Below are 20,139 nucleotides of genomic sequence, written 5' to 3'. Positions count from 1 at the left end.
ATGCCGGAAATTACCGAGTATTTAGATCTACGAAAGGAAGTATACATGTGTGACCACTTGCTTGTAACGTGTGTCCTATTTCAGTACCATTGATGAGCCGCTGACAGTATATTTCTACACGGTTAACAATTTTTAACAGCCATGGATGAAACACTAAGACATCACAATCCGAATCCCATTGCATCTGCAAACTTCTTGTCAAGGACGTTTTTTTGGTAAGTAGATACTTTATGTCCCGGTAACCCGAATATAATTGCCATTGTGGTGCAATCAGCTGTTCGCTGAAAAGAGCAGTGGCGGTATGATACTACTTTCTCAAGTTGGGAATCTATTTCGTCAAGTGTCAGTTTATCAATTCAATTCCATACAACATGAACTAGCCAATACTTATCTTTTGGTGATTACAATTATTGGCAATTATTTATAAGAGGAAAACAAATATGCCTTTGAAATGTTTTAAAGGAGACATAGATTGGTCTTGTTGTGAATCATAACTCATATCCGACCTGCACAGCTAACAATTGTTTTTGCAACATAATTAAACAAATTTCACACATGATTACTGTTTTTTTTTTTTATTATGTGAGTTGTTGATTAAAAAACACAAAAAAACACTATATGTTCTAATATCAGTTAGCATTAATCATCTCCAGTCAGTTGGAACCATGTAACTAATAATAACAAACAAACTCACAGTTGAGGCCGAATCCTTGTCTATGTGTTAAATTGCATTCAATAGAATGTAGTTTCAATTATCAGGTGAAATGTAATATCAAGCATTTCAATCTGGTACTGATTTATTTTTATGATGATCTAATAAATGTTAATTAGTATTCACCATATTAGAGAGCCAGCTGACAAAGTCCAATATGTGCTATTTCGTCATGCCTGGATGCCCCAAGCTGGTGACAACATAAGCAACTCTCACTAATTGTTATTATTAAATAAATCCACTATTCTAATAAATTCACCAAATCATTATTGTTTTTCAGTAAGGCTAGTGCCTAAATTTTCCTCATGTCTACCCATTAAAAGTAAAATTCCTTTCTGTATAAATATGAAATACAAAAGAATAATAGTAAGAATTTAATGTAGTAGAAAGAAAATATGTCACTACAATATTATTTTCTGATTATAAACAATGATTTTCATAGATTTAGAAAATGATTTATTCCAGTGTTTGAAATACAGTGCCAGCTCATAGGCTTGTTGCAGGTAGATCTTGTATCGGCCCTGTCGTTTCAAATTTGTATGGGTCATTATGGCCAGCTGTAAATTTACATGTCGATTTATTTGTCACAATAAGCAGATAAGTTGCAATTATTTAGATGAGGACTAGAAGAGTTTAGTCAGGGCCTGCAGCTTCTGATGTTTGTGGGTCCTAATGGCAGCCTGGCGTTTTTTTATTATTTCAAACACTGATTTATCTCATAGAGTAAAATAATAATCAATTTGATAATAGTAATAATATCATTATATTGTCCCATATTTTACACATGTTGTACTTTTGGCCTCATGACCATTTATATGGAATAAATGACTTGACTTAGTAATAATAGAATATTTGTGAATCCTTTTGAATATTAGCCCTGCCATGTCAACAGCTGGTCAGCTTCACAAGGCCCGATGCACATCTTGCAGATGCTTCTTAATATGGTCCATTGTCTGGACACAGCTGGACATAGGCAGCTGGCAATCATACAAATTTCAAATATGCAAATGTTAATTCCCTATCACTTTACCTTGAGAAAGTTCAGGGCTGATGGTCAAGGATGTGTACATGCATTGTTTACTTAAGCCTTGTTGGTTGTTTGTTGTTTAACGCTGCACTCAGCTATATGACGGCGGTCTGTAAATAATCGAATCTGGATCAGATGATCCAGTGATTGTCATCGTGAGCAGCGGTCCACGCAATTGAGGTACAATGACATGCATCAACCAAGTCAGCGAGGCTGACCACCCGATCCCGAATAGGTCTGCAGCAACCTATGCTTGCCGTAAAAGCCGCTTGTCGTAAGAGGTGACTAATGGGATTGGGTGGTCAGGCTTGCTGAATTGGTTGATGCATGTCATCGTATCCCAATTGCGTGGATCGATGCTCATGATGGCAACCACTGGATCGTCTGGTCCAGACTTGATTACTTACAGACCATTTTATATAGCTTGAATATTGCTGAGTGTGTCGTTCACCATTCAAGATTAGTTTATGTAACAATGGCAAACATTACTTCATTCGCTGTAAGTGAAACATGAGTACAACCCCTACTTTGCCCTGGCTTCAGATGGCTGGGCAAGTGAGATCCCTGTGTACAAGGTGTAACTGTAGATGCACATTGTACACTGATATTGTTTATTGTGGCTGCTTAAGTGGTTAACTGTGTATGTTGGAGGACAATGACATGTATCAGTGCACGCTGTATAATTTGTTGCTATCATTCCAGTTATTAACCCAGAGCTCCAGATAAGCTGCGTATCTGCGTAAAATACGCATCAGAAATGCAGAAAAACGCAGTAAAATAAAATCCAAGTGTATCAAATACGCAACGAACATTACAGATACGTTACAAAAATAAAACTTGTGCGTATCATCAAAATATTGTGAAGTAACCCTGCGTATTTGATTAGCAAATCAGCAACTTATTTTGAAATTTTAAACGGGCATTTCATCACCCTTGCCAAACTCCACGATGACAGTTACATCATGATCATTTGCCATCACACTTTCTTGTGGAAGTATCGTGGTATTTTTGAGGCCTATAAAGCTCTCGAACCCACACGACACCAGTTTGCAGGGACTAGATGAATAGTGTTTTTAAATAATTAACTTAAATACCCACATGTGTTAAAACTAGTGGGTAACAGAAATTTGAATATCCAGATAGAATTACTGATACCCAATGATTTTATAATGCATGGGTAAAATACCCACAACACCAAAAGCTTATCTGGAGCTCTGTTAACATGATAAACATCTCATGTTTCAATTAAAGTAATGCCATGAATATGCATAAATCATCAAACTTATATTCATAATAATAATATCCAGAAAAGTGTCTAAATTTTCATGAGTTGAGAGCCAAACTAAAAAAACAATTGTCTAAGAATCGCTTCCAAGTTTCGCAGATGTGTTTATATGATATGATATGAACCCTTATGTTCGATGCTTTAAGTGTAAGCAAACACATCGATGATTGCAGAAACAGGAAATTTAGTGTACCAGTAACAAGCAGCAGAGATTGGAAAAAGAACAAATGTTTATCCAATTGATGAAACCCAAATTGAACTCAGAACTTGTTCAAACATATAAAAGTCAGAAGGAATGTGTGCATTGTCAGAAAGAAATGGGAACATTAGTGACTTGTATTGTAACCATAGAGTTTTAGATAATTTTTGTAATTAAACAATATGTCACGTGATTAAACATGGGTCCGGGTAGAACTTTGGGTACCCGGACCCTACTCAGCAGCCACCCGACCCGTGTACCCGAGTGGCCCATCCCAGCCTAGTCTGTCATACAGACCCTGATACAAATATATCAACTACAGCCCATGCAAGTCTATAATGTTTGGCAAGTCTAGATTACTGCAGTCTGAAAATGAAGAGAATCAGTGGGCTCCCTTTTTATTATATTTTTACTAAGATAACTGAACAACTGTTTTTTCTGTACGATATGTTCATTTCAGAGACTATATATTAGTCTACTCCCAGCCCTAATCTTAAGGTATCTTTTACTGGCATATATATATATATATAAAAGTATAATCCCATTTTTCTCTTATCAAAATGATAATACCTTATATTTTTTCACTTGACATTTCTTGACAATTTACAGGTGGCTGAATCCATTATTAAAAACAGGATACTCTCGTCAGCTGGAGACAGAAGATATGTACAATGTGGTCGAGCAGGATGCTTCCAGTAACCTCGGCAACAGACTAGAAGAGTGAGTCCTCATTGATTTATGAATACCGGTACAATTCATCGATATTAATAAGTACTATCCTGTGTGCCCCCTGTGAGGAATCCGGTTCACGACAGGCCCCCTCTACAGCATGCTTATCATAGGAGCAGACTAGTGTGAGGATCAGGCTCTGTGATGGGGAGGATTGTGTGTACTCATATCCATATCCACTCACTCACTCACTCACTCACTCACTCACTCACTCACTCACTCACTCACTCACTCACTCACTCACTCACTCACTCACTCACTCACTCACTCACTCACTCACTCACTCACTCACTCACTCACTTTCATGTTCTTGATCAGGGCTATTTGCTCATAATGCTCAACATGGGCAGGTCTAATCTACATGTGATCTAAGTTAGTCCTGTATGAATTACATACTTACCCCAGGACATGCATTCAAAACCCATGTTGACAAACAACAATCTGAATGTGTGAAAGGCTCACTTAACAAGCATTAAGTTAGTGACTCACAGCTTAGCTGAATGTTGGCCATGTTTTAAATAGGTTACGCATTCACATGTCTGTAGTCTTATCGCTGAAAAGGTTAGTTAGTCTGTGCATTAAACTATCCACTTCAATGAACTCACTCACTCACTCACTCACTCACCAACAAACAAACTCGGGAATGGACACACTCACTCACGAACTCACACCTTATGTCACAACTTGTCACTCGTGTACAAATATGCAAAGCGAGCTCAGTGCCATGAAATCTGTTAAATATGGGAGTAACAATTGTCAAAGCACAAGATTGGGAGTGTATGAGTGAGTCAGCCAGCTTGGAGCTAAACATACTATCAGTCAGAGGTGGTTATTGTGATTTGAAACCTTTGAAACCTCTGACCAATCAGAATTGTGTATTTTTCAACATTATCCATTAAGCCTGCTGTATTGGGCCAGTCTATATTTACCATGTGACACAGTTTCTGCTTATCTAGCTGTACGTGTTGTCTTCCTTCTGAAACGTCCTCATCGACCACTTCATAAACACCTGTAGTCTTCATGTACTTGACATCTGATAGTAATAACTTTTTAGAGAGATTTTTTGTCTTACCAATTGTAACAATGCTTAACGGTAAAATCAGAGCTGCAATGATCACTTTCCACAGCTTCACATCCTACTGTTAAAGGGTATATATGGGGCAAGGTACGAGTGAATGGTGGATTTCCTTGTAGGAAGCATTGTTTACAGTGTGTATGAAAAGGCAGATTTTTGTTCAAGGAAATAAGGGACAGAAAAAAGAGTTTTCATGTTCTTGATCAGGGCTATTTGCTCATAATGCTCAACATGGGCAGATCTAAGTTAGTCCTGTATGAATTACATACTTACCCCAGGACATGCATTCAAAACCCATGTTGACAAACAACAATCTGAATGTGTAAAAGGCTCACTTCACAAGCATTAAGTTAGTGACTCACAGCTTAGCTGAATGTTGCCATGTTTTAAATAGGTTACGCATTCACATGTCTGTAGTCTTATCGCTGAAAAGGTTAGTTAGTCTGTGCATTAAACTATCCACTTCAATGATAAGACAAGGGGTCGTCTTGCGCCATAATACATAGCAACTCCATTCTGAAGTTTAAAATACTGTGGAATAAACTTCTTTCATTCCTTTCTGAACTGAAATCTGACACGTTTAACTCTACAACGTATCCGATAAAGGTGGAATGACCAATACGGTTAAGTCCTGAGGTTATAAAGTGTACCTGGCTGAGATTAAGAAAACCAGAACACACACGTCAGCTCTCAGCTGCTCTACTTCCACAGGAGGAACCATGTCATGATACCAGTCAAAACAGTAGGGGTGTCACGATGAATCGAAATATCGATATATTGCTATTGGGAAGCGCTTAAAGTCAATAAATCGATTGTTAAATCAGTTTCCGATCAATAGTATCAATTTCAGTTAGGAAAATCGATAGTTTCGATTGTATTAAATATATCAATAATATACATGGAATGCTTTACAAATTTGTTTTTCTTTTGATCATGAGTGGTAGTAATTTACACATGAAGTTTCTTTTTCTTAAATTATTAGGGTAAAGAAAAAACAAATCACTCATATCTCAAACTTTAAGTAGTATAGGTACCTATACTACTCTTTACTTTGTATTTGTTGTTATGGTTATCACATTCAAAGGAAACTTCAGTTCCAAGATTTAATTCAACTCTAAAATCCATCTAAAATGATACACTGAAAACTATCGATATTTATCGCAATAGTTGCTTGCAATATCAATAGTTATCGCAATAGTTTCTTTCAATATCAATAGTTATCGCAATAGTGATTTCCAGACCAATAGTCACCCCTACAAAACAGCTCCCCAAGCTCCCCAAGTTAATCATGCATGTTAAAAAAAAGAAGACAAGAATGGGGCATTTGTATAGGTATTGGAGGTTGAAAGTGTGTCACAATATTTTGTGATGCACAAGGGCGTATTGCGATACGTGTCACGATATGTTGAATTATTATAAATTTTGAATTCAGAAGCAATCGGATACATTATCATGAATTGAAGTTCACAAATGGAACAAAACAAGATGCTGCTACAACACTATGTTTACTCATTCAATAAATACACAGCCATCTTTCCTCCTTCACCCCGCCACTGATGCATGATGCAGGGAAGCAAAGGCATTTGGCAAGAAAAAAAAATTGCCATTTGACATCCCCCGATATATCAAGCATGTAAAAATGATATTGTGATATATATCGTGGAAAGAATGAACCTCAATTTACCGATATACCGCACACCATTAGGCATTGACAATCAGTTATAAGCGAAGATAACCAATGGAGGTTGTGTTTACTTGTCAGTGAACCAAAATGGCAGATGCAGTAGTTTTACAAAAAGACACCATGGCCTACAATAGTTTGGCAGTGTTTTGTATTTCCAGTCACTATTGACACATGATTGAGGATTCTGGGACACAGCTAGTGGACAAAAACATGACTGTTCGCCTATTGTGTAAAGCACGATTAAAATATACCAAAAAAACTTTGAACAGTTCAACACACAATCACTGGCACGCTGCAAACATTGATATGTTTATATTTGTTTGGTTGTTGTTTAACAACACTCAGCAATATTCCAGCTATATGACGGTGGTCTGTAAATAATAATGCAGTAAGGAACAGACAATCCAGTGATTGATGTCATGAGCATCGGTCCATGCAATTGGGAAACGATGACATGCATCAACCAAGTCAGCAAGCCTGACCACCCAATCCTGTTAGTTGCCGCTTACAAGCATGGGTTACTGGAGGCCTATTCTAACCCGGATCCTTGTGGGGGGTACAATGTGTGAAGCCTATTTCTTGTGTTCAAGGGATGATATTGCTGGACTAATACTAAAAATACGTAGAACCATACACACAATTGGAAGCCAAATATTTAAGATTCCTTGAGATAGGTAATCCATCAAACCCCATTGACCATAATACATTTATAGTGTCACAGTGTTCCCGTTTACCGGTAATTACCAGTATTTTACCGGTAAAATTAGGCTATGACCAGTAATTCATTTGACTTCCAGTCTATGTGGACCAGCGAATTGAGTACCTTACAAACTTTTGTTGAGCTAAACATCGGCGATATTCATGTAAGTATATTTTTTCGAACAATGTCAGCTTGTCTGTCATCATCAGGGTTTCCCTTTGTCTATTTTAGTGCAAGGAAAAAACATTTTGCCTTGCTTCGAGGTTAAATATTTATTTTTAGCAACTTACACCTGAAATATTTATTAAAAAAAGCAATTCATGACTGGACTTTGTGTGAATGACGTGTAGATCTAACTAAGTTACTTCAGAGACAACGTCATTGCATTGAACATGATGTTGAGGGAATTAAAACCAGGTAATTTTTATACGATTTTTTTATTTGTTGAAAGTTGGTACTGACAAAAATTAGTGGGGATTTTTAGAGTTGCCTGTCCACTAGGATTGGCAGTTTCAAAAGCCAGCAGGAACACTGTGTCACGTTGCAACATCATCATTAGAGGGATGTCATGAGTCATCTAGTAGAAGTACATAAATCAATACATGGGAATGCAAATTATATATTGTATTGTCAGGTGTACTTTCTTGATACCGTTGATGGGGCGGTCGGGTAGCCTAGTGGTTAAAGCGTTCGCTCGTCACACCGAAGACCCGGGTTCGATTCCCGACATGGGTACAATGTGTGAAGCCCATTTCTGGTGTCCCCCGCCGTGATATTGCTGGAATATTGCTAAAAGCGGCATAAAACCAAACTCACTCACTCACTGATACCGTTGATAGATGGTACTTGTTGTTACCCTGTCTGGCGCTCGGCATTAAGGGCCTAAAACAAGGACTGGTCGGGTCGGAGTCAGTATACTGTGTCTGAGTGGGGTATTCATGTTAAACTGCGGCATGGTATCTCAGTGGGCTAGCACTATAAATCGGCATCAGCCCAGACTAGTACAAGCAGCCACACACACACACACGTGCATGCATGTCACTATGTAAGTGGAATAATCTTGGACGCGAAGTTAAACCCAATTTCACCTCACCGCACCTGATACCGTTGATATTAAACCTTGAAACACTGTCCTTGAAAAACAAACTCAACTTTTCTCCTTAGCTGAAGGCCACATGTGGTAGGGTGAAGTGAGAGAGAACCGGATGGCCTCTGGCTATCATTGTGTGGGTTTTATCTGGCACATCTCATGATAAAAAGACACTCATTGTCTCACCAACCTATCTACTAAATCCTAGGAAGACTGTTGGTATACCCACCAGCCATGACAGATTTACTATAGTCACAGAAACGTGATTAAGTGTTCTTTTACTTCTTTTTATGAGTGTATATAACACGAGGCATAAGTATATTACTTTACACCATTAGGAAGAGAATTTATGGATGCCAATTCTTTATTATGAGGAATACAACGTTTTGGAGTATTCTTACTCCTTAATTTTTAGGGGCGGTCGGGTAGCCTAGTGGTTAAAGCGTTAGCTCGTCACGCCGAAGACCCAGGTTCGATTCCCGACATGGGTACAATGTGTGAAGCCCATTTCTGGTGTCCCCCGCCGTGATATTGCTGGAATATTGCTAAAAGCGGCGTAAAACCTCACTCACTCACTCACTCACTCTTAATTTTTAGGTGAATAAATGCCATGAGGCATAGAGCATACATATGTACGCATAAGAACAACAAAAGTACAGTAAACTACGGTTATAACGAACTCAATGGGACTACTAATTTTAGTTCGTTATAACCGTAGTTCGTTATAAGTACATATACAGCATGACTACAGCAAGTAGTCGGGACCAAAAAGTAAGTTTGTTATATCCGTCAGTTCGTTATAAGCGTGTTCGTTATAACCGTAGTTTACTGTAATAAGATAGCAAAAGATGGAAACTTAACAAGGAAAGCCAACAGATAATTGGCGTTGATAGGCGATCAGCAAAATTACCTATCAGTGATAATTAAGTCCTGACTTCCAGTTGTCCATAACTATCAGCGCTAATTACTGTAAAGTGTTGGCTTCCATTGTCTATTGCTAATCACCTATCAGCGCCAATTACTTGGCTTCGCTTGTTAAGTTTCCACCTTTTGATATCTTATTACTTTTGTTCTTACATGTAAATATATATATATGCTCTCTGCCTTTCATTCACCTGATGGAGTAAGCATATACTCCCAAACATTATTCCTCTTAATAAAGAAGTTGACATCTATAAATTCTCTTCCTTATGTGTATAAGGGGCGGTCGGGTAGCCTAGTGGTTAAAGCGTTCGCTTGTCACGCCGAAGACCCGGGTTCGATTCCCGACATGGGTGCTATGTGTAAAGCCCATTTCTGGTGTCCCCTGTCGTGATATTGCTGGAATAGTGTTAAAAGCGACATAAAACCACACTCACTCACTCACTCACTCACTCACTCACTCACTCACTCACTATAGTCACAGGACTCACTCACTCACTCACTATAGTCACTCACTATAGTCACTCACTATAGTCACTCACTCACTATAGTCACAGGACTCACTCACTCACTCACTCACTGCTAATGTGAATCACTTCTAAATGCCTTTCAGAACTTACTTTACACCAGTTTCAACTCTCCACTGCTTCATGTTGGCAGAGAACAGTATTAGAGAGTGCAGGTGTTATGTGTGATTTCCTTTAAGTGTGCCCCAGGGCACTGATGGTTATAAAAATTCTGCCGAAAAATTAGACCCGAATTGAGACAATGTGTTTGGACGTGCTGACTGTATTTCACACTGCCCTCGAGATACGGAAATGCATTTTGGGGTCCTATATCATTGTAACTAATCCCCTGCGACAGCTCGCGTGTACTTGAGATATGAGGCGTTTTACAGGACAGTTATTTCCCTGTCCGAGGACCACCAGATTAAGTGACCCTGTACCTGCCTGCCAGGTTAACATGCTTGTGTTATCTCTCTTGCCAAACATGACGAAATACATTGCAATGATGTTTGAGTAGCATTTAGAAGTTTAATATCGAACTGACCGCCTCCATTGTCTAGTGGTGGAGCGTCATCCTGGAGAGCAGAAGGTCTGGTGTTCGATCCCCGTCCGCGTCATGCCAAAAGATGTCAGCAAAATGGTCTGACCCAAATATTGTCATTAAGTGGTCGTTAGCCATCATTTGAACAAGTACATTGTCTGCGTAACACTCCCTAAGAAAAGAAAACAAACTGGCATGACTATCTGACCCCAATTTAATCTGTAGGATGTAAAGCTGATCTGTGGACAATGCTTCATACAAGGTAACACCCCCGTTCACTCATACCTTGCCCCGTACATACACTTAAACAGAAGGATGTAAAGCTGATCTGTGGACAATGCTTCCTACAAGGTAACACCGCCGTTCACTCATACCTTGCCCCGTACATATCCTTAAACAGAAGGATGTGAAGCTGATCTGTGGACAATGCTTCCTACAAGGTTACACCCCTGTTCACTCATACCTTGCCCCGTACATACCCTTAAACAGAAGGATGTGAAGCTGATCTGTGGACAATGCTTCCTACAAGGTTACACCACTGTTCACTCATACCTTGCCCTGTACATACCCTTAAACAGAAGGATGTGAAGCTGATCTGTGGACAATGCTTCCTACAAGGTAAAACCCCTGTTCACTCATACCTTGCCCCATACATACCCTTAAACAGAATGATGAGAAGCTGATCTGTGGCCAATGCTTCCTACAAGGTATCACCCCCGTTCACTCATACCTTGCGCCGTACATACCCTTAAACAGAAGGATGTGAAGCTGATCTGTGGACAATGCTTCCTACAAGATAACACCCCCTTCACTCACACCTTGCCCCGTACATACCCTTAAACAGAAGGATGTGAAGCTGATCTGTGGACAATGCTTCCTACAAGGTTACACCACTGTTCACTCATACCTTGCCCTGTACATACCCTTAAACAGAAGGATGTGAAGCTGATCTGTGGACAATGCTTCCTACAAGGTAAAACCCCTGTTCACTCATACCTTGCCCCATACATACCCTTAAACAGAATGATGAGAAGCTGATCTGTGGCCAATGCTTCCTACAAGGTATCACCCCCGTTCACTCATACCTTGCGCCGTACATACCCTTAAACAGAAGGATGTGAAGCTGATCTGTGGACAATGCTTCCTACAAGATAACACCCCCGTTCACTCATACCTTGCCCCGTACATACCCTTAAACAGAAGGATGTGAAGCTGATCTGTGGACAATGCTTCCTACAAGGTAACACCCCTGTTCACTCATACCTTGCCCCGTACATACCCTTAAACAGAAGGATGTGAAGCTGATCTGTGGACAATGCTTCCTACAAGGTTACACCACTGTTCACTCATACCTTGCCCTGTACATACCCTTAAACAGAAGGATGTGAAGCTGATCTGTGGACAATGCTTCCTACAAGGTAACACCCCTGTTCACTCATACCTTGCCCCGTACATACCCTAAAACAGAAGGATGTGAAGCTGATCTGTGGACAATGCTTCCTACAAGGTAACACCACCATTCACTCATACCTTGCCCTGTACATAGCTTTAAACAGAAGGATGTGAAGCTGATCTGTGGACAATGCTTCCTACAAGGTAACACCACCGTTCACTCATACCTTGCCCCGTACATACCCTTAAACAGAAGGATGTGAAGCTGATCTGTGGACAATGCTTCCTACAAGGTAACACCACCGTTCACTCATACCTTGCCCCATACATACCCTAAAACAGAAGGATGTGAAGCTGATCTGTGGACAATGCTTCCTACAAGGTAACACCACCATTCACTCATACCTTGCCCTGTACATAGCTTTAAACAGAAGGATGTGAAGCTGATCTGTGGACAATGCTTCCTACAAGGTAACACCACCGTTCACTCATACCTTGCCCCGTACATACACTTAAACAGAAGGATGTGAAGCTGATCTGTGGACAATGCTTCCTACAAGGTAACACCACCGTTCACTCATACCTTGCCCCATACATACCCTAAAACAGAAGGATGTGAAGCTGTGGAAAATGATCATTGCAGCTCTGATTTTATATCTCAAAAGTTATTACTATCAGATGTCAAGTACATGAAGTGTTTATGAAGTGGTCGATGACGACCTTTCAGAAGGAAGACAACACGTACAGCTAGATAAGCAGAAACTGTGTCACATGGCCCAATACAGCAGGCTTGATGGATAATGTTGAAAAATACACAATTCTGATTGGTCAGTCAGAGGTTTCTAATCACAATAACCACCTCTGACTGAAACAGCTGGCTGCTGGTTCTATTCCAAATTTAATTTGACTGAATTTATGTCACAGGTAATCTAGCTGTACATTGAAAACATAGTAAGTTTAGCTCTAAACTGACTCCCTCACACGCTCATAATCTTGCGCTTTGACAATTGTTACTCCTATATCTTATAGATTTCGGGGCGGTCGGGTAGCCTAGTGGTTAAAGCGTTCGCTTGTCACGCCAAAGACATGGGTAGAATGTGTGAAGCCCATTTCTGGTGTCCCCCGCCTTGATATTGCTGGAATAATGCTAAAAGCGGCGTAAAATCAAACTCACTCACTCACTCTTATAGATTTCATAGTTCGCTTTGTGTTATTTACCCGAGTGACAAGTGAATTGTTTTTCTCCCTAATTTTTGAATTTTGAAAATTGTCCAGAACAAGATCTCGCCTTGTGACAATGACTACATGGTAGTGAAGCCCTCCAGTATTTATCATGATTATGTCACATTATTCTGACATTGATGATCATATACTAACCTACCTTGAGCATTTATTCTAAAAAAAAATGGAAAAAAATTAATAAATAAATAAATAAATTAATGACTTTGACTTTGCAAGTATGATGTGTTTGATGTTATTATATTGACTTCTATAGCCTTAGAAATTCATTGGGTTTTTTCCGACTTGTCAAGAGGACTTATGGCAATTATCACGGTTATTGCCCTTCAATGCTACCAGTCAATGATGACTACTATCATTGGATGTTCAGAGCTGTCCTCATCACAATTTAGTACAGAGCTACAGATATGCAGCGTATATACATAAAATATCCCCCCCCCCCCCCTCCCCCCCCTCCAAATATTCATAACCCAATTCCTCTCAATTAACTTGCGTTCAGAAACACATGCATTTAGTGAAAAACTCAAATGTATAAAAACAGTAAATACCCAATGAAGCTTTTTCAGCATGCGTACAATGGAGCGAATTTCCGAAACACAATTACAAGCCAAGTTACTTTGAGTCAAGACTATATATTTAGAACAGTTCTATACATCTAAGACATTATTTCCTTTTTTTTTTATATCTTTAAATGTTCACTTAGGTAATTTTGGGAAAAACCCAATAGAGTGATGAATAGATGAGGGAAAAAATATTGGTTATACCCAATAAAAAATGAAATAACCCAATTAAAATAGAAACCCTAGAGTAAAAACTCAATTGCTCAAAAAGTTACCAGGAGCTCTGTTAGTAGCCTCGGGCTAGTAGACTAGCGTCTGTTTCGAAGGCTGACTTGAAGTTGAAATGTATGAAAATGAGAAACTTACAAAAAATTCCCAATTTTGGACATAAATGTTTTTTCCCAATGTGCCAACCATGAGAATTTAGTTAAACATGTTTAAAATCCAAGATAAATCATTTGCTTAATTTATCTGTCTCTTCAGTAGTAGAGAGTGTCAGACTAAGTTCATTGGCTACCATCAACAATTGTGACGATACTGAAACAAATTCAAATTGTTTATGAATGGTTGCATACCAAAGTTATTCAAACTTTCCTGAAATAGAAACATATATATGTGACCCACTAGTAGAAAAGGTACGTTATAGGTGCTAGGATAATATTGTGTTGTGACGTCATCAGGAAGGACGTTTGACGTCAACTTACTTCGGTATAACTCGCCATGTGTGCGAACTGTATAAAATTATCTTGTTTTTCTCTTGTTAGTTTGTAATGTAATAAAAACATTATTTCAAAACATTCCAGCACACGTCTTCTCTCAATTAAAGGGTCGGGTAGCCTAGTGGTTAAAGCGTTCGCTCATCACGCCGTAGACCCGGGTTCGATTCCCGACATTGGTACAATGTGTGAAGCCCATTTCTGGTGTCCCCCACCGTGATATTGCTGGAATATTGCTAAAAGCGGCGTAAAACCGTACTCACTCACTCACTCTCTCAATTACATCACATCTAAAACCTGCAATCATTACATAAACAGTTATAAGTCTGAAAAGGGGACTTTGCAGAAAATGAGTCGCAATGTTTGATGCCAGATGCCAATAATAAATATGAATTGAAGCTTATGAATTATATTTTTGTGGTCCTAAGATACTGTAGTTTCAAAATAAGATAAGAAGTCAAAACGAGATTTTTCATCCATCAGGTCCCTGATCTCATGGGTGGCCACATTTGTTTCTGCCTGTAGACAAGTCATAGACTCTGGGCTCCTGGGGCGGTCGGGTAGCCCAGTGGTTAAAGTGTGCGCTCATCACGTCGAAGACCCAGGTTCGATTCCCGACATGGGTACAATGTGTGAAGCCCATTTCTGGTGTCCCCCTTCTTGATATTTCTGGAATATTGCTAAAAGCAGCGTAAAACCGTACTCACTCACTCACTCCACTCTGGGCTCCTTCAACTGGAGAATGTGTTGTTGCATTATTGTTTACAATGAGTCAATGAATGCAGTTGTGTCACGCGGACCAGTGGTTAAAACAATTATGAAATTCCAAAGTTATTACAGCATGATGACATGTAGTTCGCTAAAAACTGATTTTTAATGCCCCATTTTTGTCTTCTTTTATGACATGCATGATTAACCAGTGGAGCTGTTTTGACTGGTATCATGACATGGTTCCTCCTGTGGAAGTAGAGCAGCTGAGAGCTGACGTGTGTGTTCTGGTTTTCTTAATCTCAGCCAGGTACACTTTATAACCTCAGGACTTAACCATATTGGTCATTACACCTATATCGGATACGTTGTAGAGTTAAACGTGTCCTATTTCAGTTCAGAAAAGAATGATAGAAGTTTATTCCACAGTATTTTAAACTTCAGAATGGAGTTGCTATGTATTATGGCGCAAGACCACCCCGTGTCTTATCATTGAAGTGGATAGTTTAATGCACAGACTAACTAACCTTTTCAGCGATAAGACTCCAGACATGTGAATGCGTAACCTATTTAAAACATGGCCAACATTCAGCTAAGCTGTGAGTCACTAACTTAATGCTTGTTAAGTGAGCCTTTTACACATTCAGATTGTTGTTTGTCAACATGGGTTTTGAATGCATGTCCTGGGGTAAGTATGTAATTCATACAGGACCAACTTAGATAAGACCTGCCCATGTTGATAGGCCTATTATGAGCCAACAGCCCTGATCAAGAACATGAAAACTCTTTTTTCTGACCCTTATTTCCTTGAAGGAAAATCTGCCTCATCCTGTTAACGTAAAGATCCAGGGCAGAATACGTCTTCACATCTATATATGTTTTACATTGTTGTTAATATATTACACAAGCATTGAAGATCCGGGGTAGAATAGGTATTCAGCATCCCATGCTTGCTGTTAAAGGGGACTATGCTTGTCGATGATTTACAGGCCGCTGTCATACAGCTGGAATATTGCTAAGTGTGGCGTTAAACAACAAACCAACCAATCTGGTTAATGTGTGTGAAACAGAATTTTCATATTGAAAAAGAATGATCAAACTTTCATTGGCACAGGCAAGTATACACTAACATTGAAAACATCACATGGATATTGTATTTATAATATCTAATTTGTGTATTTTCCTTCAATTACATTCACTGTAATGAATATTTCCGCCACACTGCCTGAACCCTCCACACTTTATTGCGGCAGATGTTTGAATAGTTCACACTATTGTATCATGACTAGCATCTCATTTCGAGATATAACATTTGTGTTGGGGCCTGAAGAGTGCAATCATTTAAAATTTAAAATAAAAATTTAAAATGAATGATTTTCAATAAGAGTGTTTGAGTTAAAATTTAACATCACATCGGCAATATTTCAGCCATATCGTGCCTAGAGAAAAATTTTAATAAGAATTTCAATTTGTTGTATGTGTGCCAAAACAGGCAGCAAACTCAATATCTAGTTTAAATTACTGGCAATACATTTTGGAAAAAAATTGCATTTTTTGTCTTCATTCACTTGTCAGAATTTAAGAAATTGTAATGATTCTGTCTGCCTGTCTGTCATGTAATATGGCTGTGATGATGATGATCATGATGATATTGTGATACAGACAATCTGACTGGAATATGCTGACTGCTGGTGCCACTGGCCAGCTGATCCTTATAGCATTATATGGACTTGCTGTTTCATGCACCTGGCCAAACAATTCAGTGATTGATATCATGAGCATTGATCCACACAATTAGAATCGATGACATGCATCAACCAAGTCAGCTAGCCTGACCACCCGATCCCGTTAGTCGCCTCTTACGACAAGCATAGTCGCTTTTTACGGCAAGCAAGCGTTGCTGAAGACGCATTCTACCCCGGATCTTCACAGGTCCTCATAAAAAAGAGCATCTATTCATTACACTCATTATAGCTTACATGCTGGTTTCGGGAGCACGGGTGGCCCAGTCGTCTGAGGCGCCGCGATTCGCTGTGCAGAGTTGCATCCCTTGGGCACGCCAGAAACCTATGGTTGAGGGTGTGAATCCCGGTTCGCCCCGATTATGTTTCTAGGTTTGTCAGCACCATACCCGTGCTCGTGGGTTTCACCGAAGTGGTAAACGTCTGAGACCTGCATCATTTCGGGCTTTCCTCCCACATTAAGCTGACACGCCGCGATATAACTGGAATACTGTTAAATGTAGCGTTAAACCAAACTCACTCACTCACTACATGCTGGTTTCCGTTTTTCTATCAAAGGCTCACTCTGCATGAACAGGCCTGTTACATGCAATTAATATGTTCACATACTGGTTGATTTGTAACATGTCTAAAATGAACCAATGGAGACATGAATTTGTTGTAATTATCAAAATTACAATGCACAGTCAGGTAGAGATGTTAGCATTGAGGTGCAGTCTATATATAACAACCCCTAGACGTGTGACGATCCGGGGTAGAATAGGTCTTCACCTCTACATATATGTGACATTGTTAATAATATAATACATGACCTGTGAAGATTTGGGTTAGAATAGGTCTAAAAAGGCGTAAAAGGCAACTATGCTTGTCGTAAGAAGCGACTTACGGGATCGGGCGGTCAGGCTTCTGACTTGGTTAATGCATGTCATCGATCCCAATTGCGTGGATCGATGCTCATGATATCAATCACTGGATTGTCTGGTCCAGACTCGATTATTCAGAGCTCCAGATAAGCTTTTGGTGTTGTGGGTATTTTACCCATGCATTTAAAAATCATTGGGTATCAGTAATTCTATCTGGGTATTCAAATTTCTGTTACTCTCTAGTTTTTACACATGTGGGTATTTTAGTTAAATATTTAAAAACACTATTCATCTAGTCCCTGCAAACTGGTGTCGTGTGGGTTCGAGAGCTTTATGGGACTCAAAAATACCGCGATACTTCCACAAGAAAGTGTGCTGGCAAATGATCATGATGTAACTGGCAAGGTTGACGGAATGTCCGTATATAATTTCAAAATAAGTTGCTGATTTGCTAATCATTTGCTAATTGAATATGCAGGGTTACTTCACAATATTTTGATGATACGCACAAGTTTTATTTTTGTAGCGTATCTGTAATGTTCGTTGCGTATATAATACGCACTCGTGTGTTATATGCACCCTTATGGGCAATGAAATACTGGAAAAACATATCTGTCGTATATAAACATTTCAGGCTGTCAGCATAAACCACGAAATCTATCTTTCAACTCTGTTTTTTTGCCAAAATACCATTCCAATAAGAGCCCCCTATTTCTAATTTTGAGAGCGCCCTAGGCGCTATTTCATCGAATACGGTATACATTATGGCATTATGGGCTGGAGGCCTAATGACTGAATAAATCTTGTCTTGCCTCTTGTCTTGTTGGGGCGATCGGGTACCCTAGTGGTAAAAACTCCACCATACTCACTCACTCACTCACTCACTCACTCACTCACTCTCTCTCTCTCTCTCTCTCTCTCTCTCTCTCACTCACTCACTCACTCACTCTCTCTCTCTCTCTCTCTCTCACTCACTCACTCACTCACTCTCTCTCTCTCACTCACTCACTCACTCACTCACTCACTCTCTCTCTCTCTCTCTCTCTCTCACTCACTCACTCACTCACTCTCTCTCTCTCTCTCTCTCTCTCTCTCACTCACTCACTCACTCTCTCTCTCTCTCTCACTCACTCACTCACCCACCCACCCTCCCTCCCTCCCTCCCTCCCTCCCTCCCTCCCTCTCTCTCTCTCACTCACTCACTCACTCACTCACCCACCCACCCACCCACCCTCCCTCCCACCCACCCACCCACCCACCCACCCTCACTCACTCACTCACTCACTCACTCACTCACTCACTCACTCACTCTTGTCTTGTTTTCAGTGAATGGAAGAAAGAGATAAAGAAACAGAAAGAAACAGGAAAGAAGCCCAGTTTGATGCGAGCCCTAGCACGATGTTTTGGTGTACAGTACATGCTGTTGGGAATCATTGTCTTCATAGAGGTGAGTAGCTTGTAGTCTGTGTGGATCACCAACATTTGGATGAGAGTATAGTACTGTTTTCACCACGTTACGCATCTGGCCAATCAGCTCCCCTTCCCAGCTTCTAGACCAGAGTGCTTGTAGTCTATATAAGTGCCTCCAAATAAGTCTGTAATTTCTTGTGTGTATTACATATATCTTTAACAGAAAACAGAAGCATTAAAAGGTTTTATAATTTTAAAGTTACTATCAGGGCTCCAGATAAGTTTTTAAAGAATCAAATGACGTCAACAAAGCCGTCCAGATGCAGAAACAATAATTCTCGTCTTGTCTCGTGATGTGATATGACTTTAGGGCACATATGATTTTTATGACCCCGGATATGTTTGCCCTCGTAGGTAATAAATAAGTGACAACAGGACTTCAGTGATATATGACTAGAATATTTGAGTTCATTGTCACAGGTGTGGGAGTGATGATTATGCAGTATTTTGTTAACGTGCCTGTTTGTCCATGTATGACACATAAAGAGAGTCCACGACATTTGCATGCAATACATTAAACTGCAGGCATGTGAGACTGGCAGAGAAGAAATGTTCTCTTTTATCTTTTCAACATTCCAATCATGCCAATCATACCAATCATACAAATCATGCCAGTCATACCAATCACACCAGTCATACCAATCATACCAATCGTACCAAACATGCCAATCACACCAATCATACCAATCATGCCAATCACATCAATCATACCAATCATGCCAATCACATCAATCATGCCAATCACATCAATCACACCAATCACACCAATCGTACCAATCGTACCAATCGTACCAAACATGCCAATCATACCAATCAAGCCAATCATGCCAGTCATACCAGTCATACCAGTCACACCAATCATGCCAATCATACCAAGCATTCCAATCATGCCAATCATACCAATCATGCTAGTCACACCAGTCACACCCATCATACCAATCATGCCAACATACCAATCATACCAATCACAACAATCATGC

General features: G+C 39.7%; 1 protein-coding gene across 3 annotated transcripts in view; it reads left to right on the top strand.

Annotated features, from left to right (window-relative positions):
• Positions 1-34: 34 nt before the first annotated feature.
• Positions 35-20,139, top strand: part of LOC124128430 (ATP-binding cassette sub-family C member 4-like) — a 150,474-nt gene continuing 130,369 nt past the window's right edge. For all 3 annotated transcript variants that reach the window (XM_048391894.1, XM_048391896.1, XM_048391895.1), the window contains exons 1-3: positions 35-215; positions 3,833-3,943; positions 19,016-19,136. In XM_048391894.1, the coding sequence (XP_048247851.1) occupies positions 142-215; positions 3,833-3,943; positions 19,016-19,136 (306 nt within the window). In that variant the 5' untranslated portion in view covers positions 35-141. The remainder of the gene's footprint in view (positions 216-3,832; positions 3,944-19,015; positions 19,137-20,139) is intronic.

The sequence above is a fragment of the Haliotis rufescens genome, unplaced genomic scaffold (genome assembly GCF_023055435.1).
Source record: "Haliotis rufescens isolate VD_foot unplaced genomic scaffold, xgHalRufe1.0.p SCAF_101, whole genome shotgun sequence".
Classification (NCBI taxonomy): domain Eukaryota; kingdom Metazoa; phylum Mollusca; class Gastropoda; order Lepetellida; family Haliotidae; genus Haliotis; species Haliotis rufescens.
Note: the sequence above shows the minus strand (reverse complement) of the source record. Positions and strands in the feature narration are given on the sequence as shown.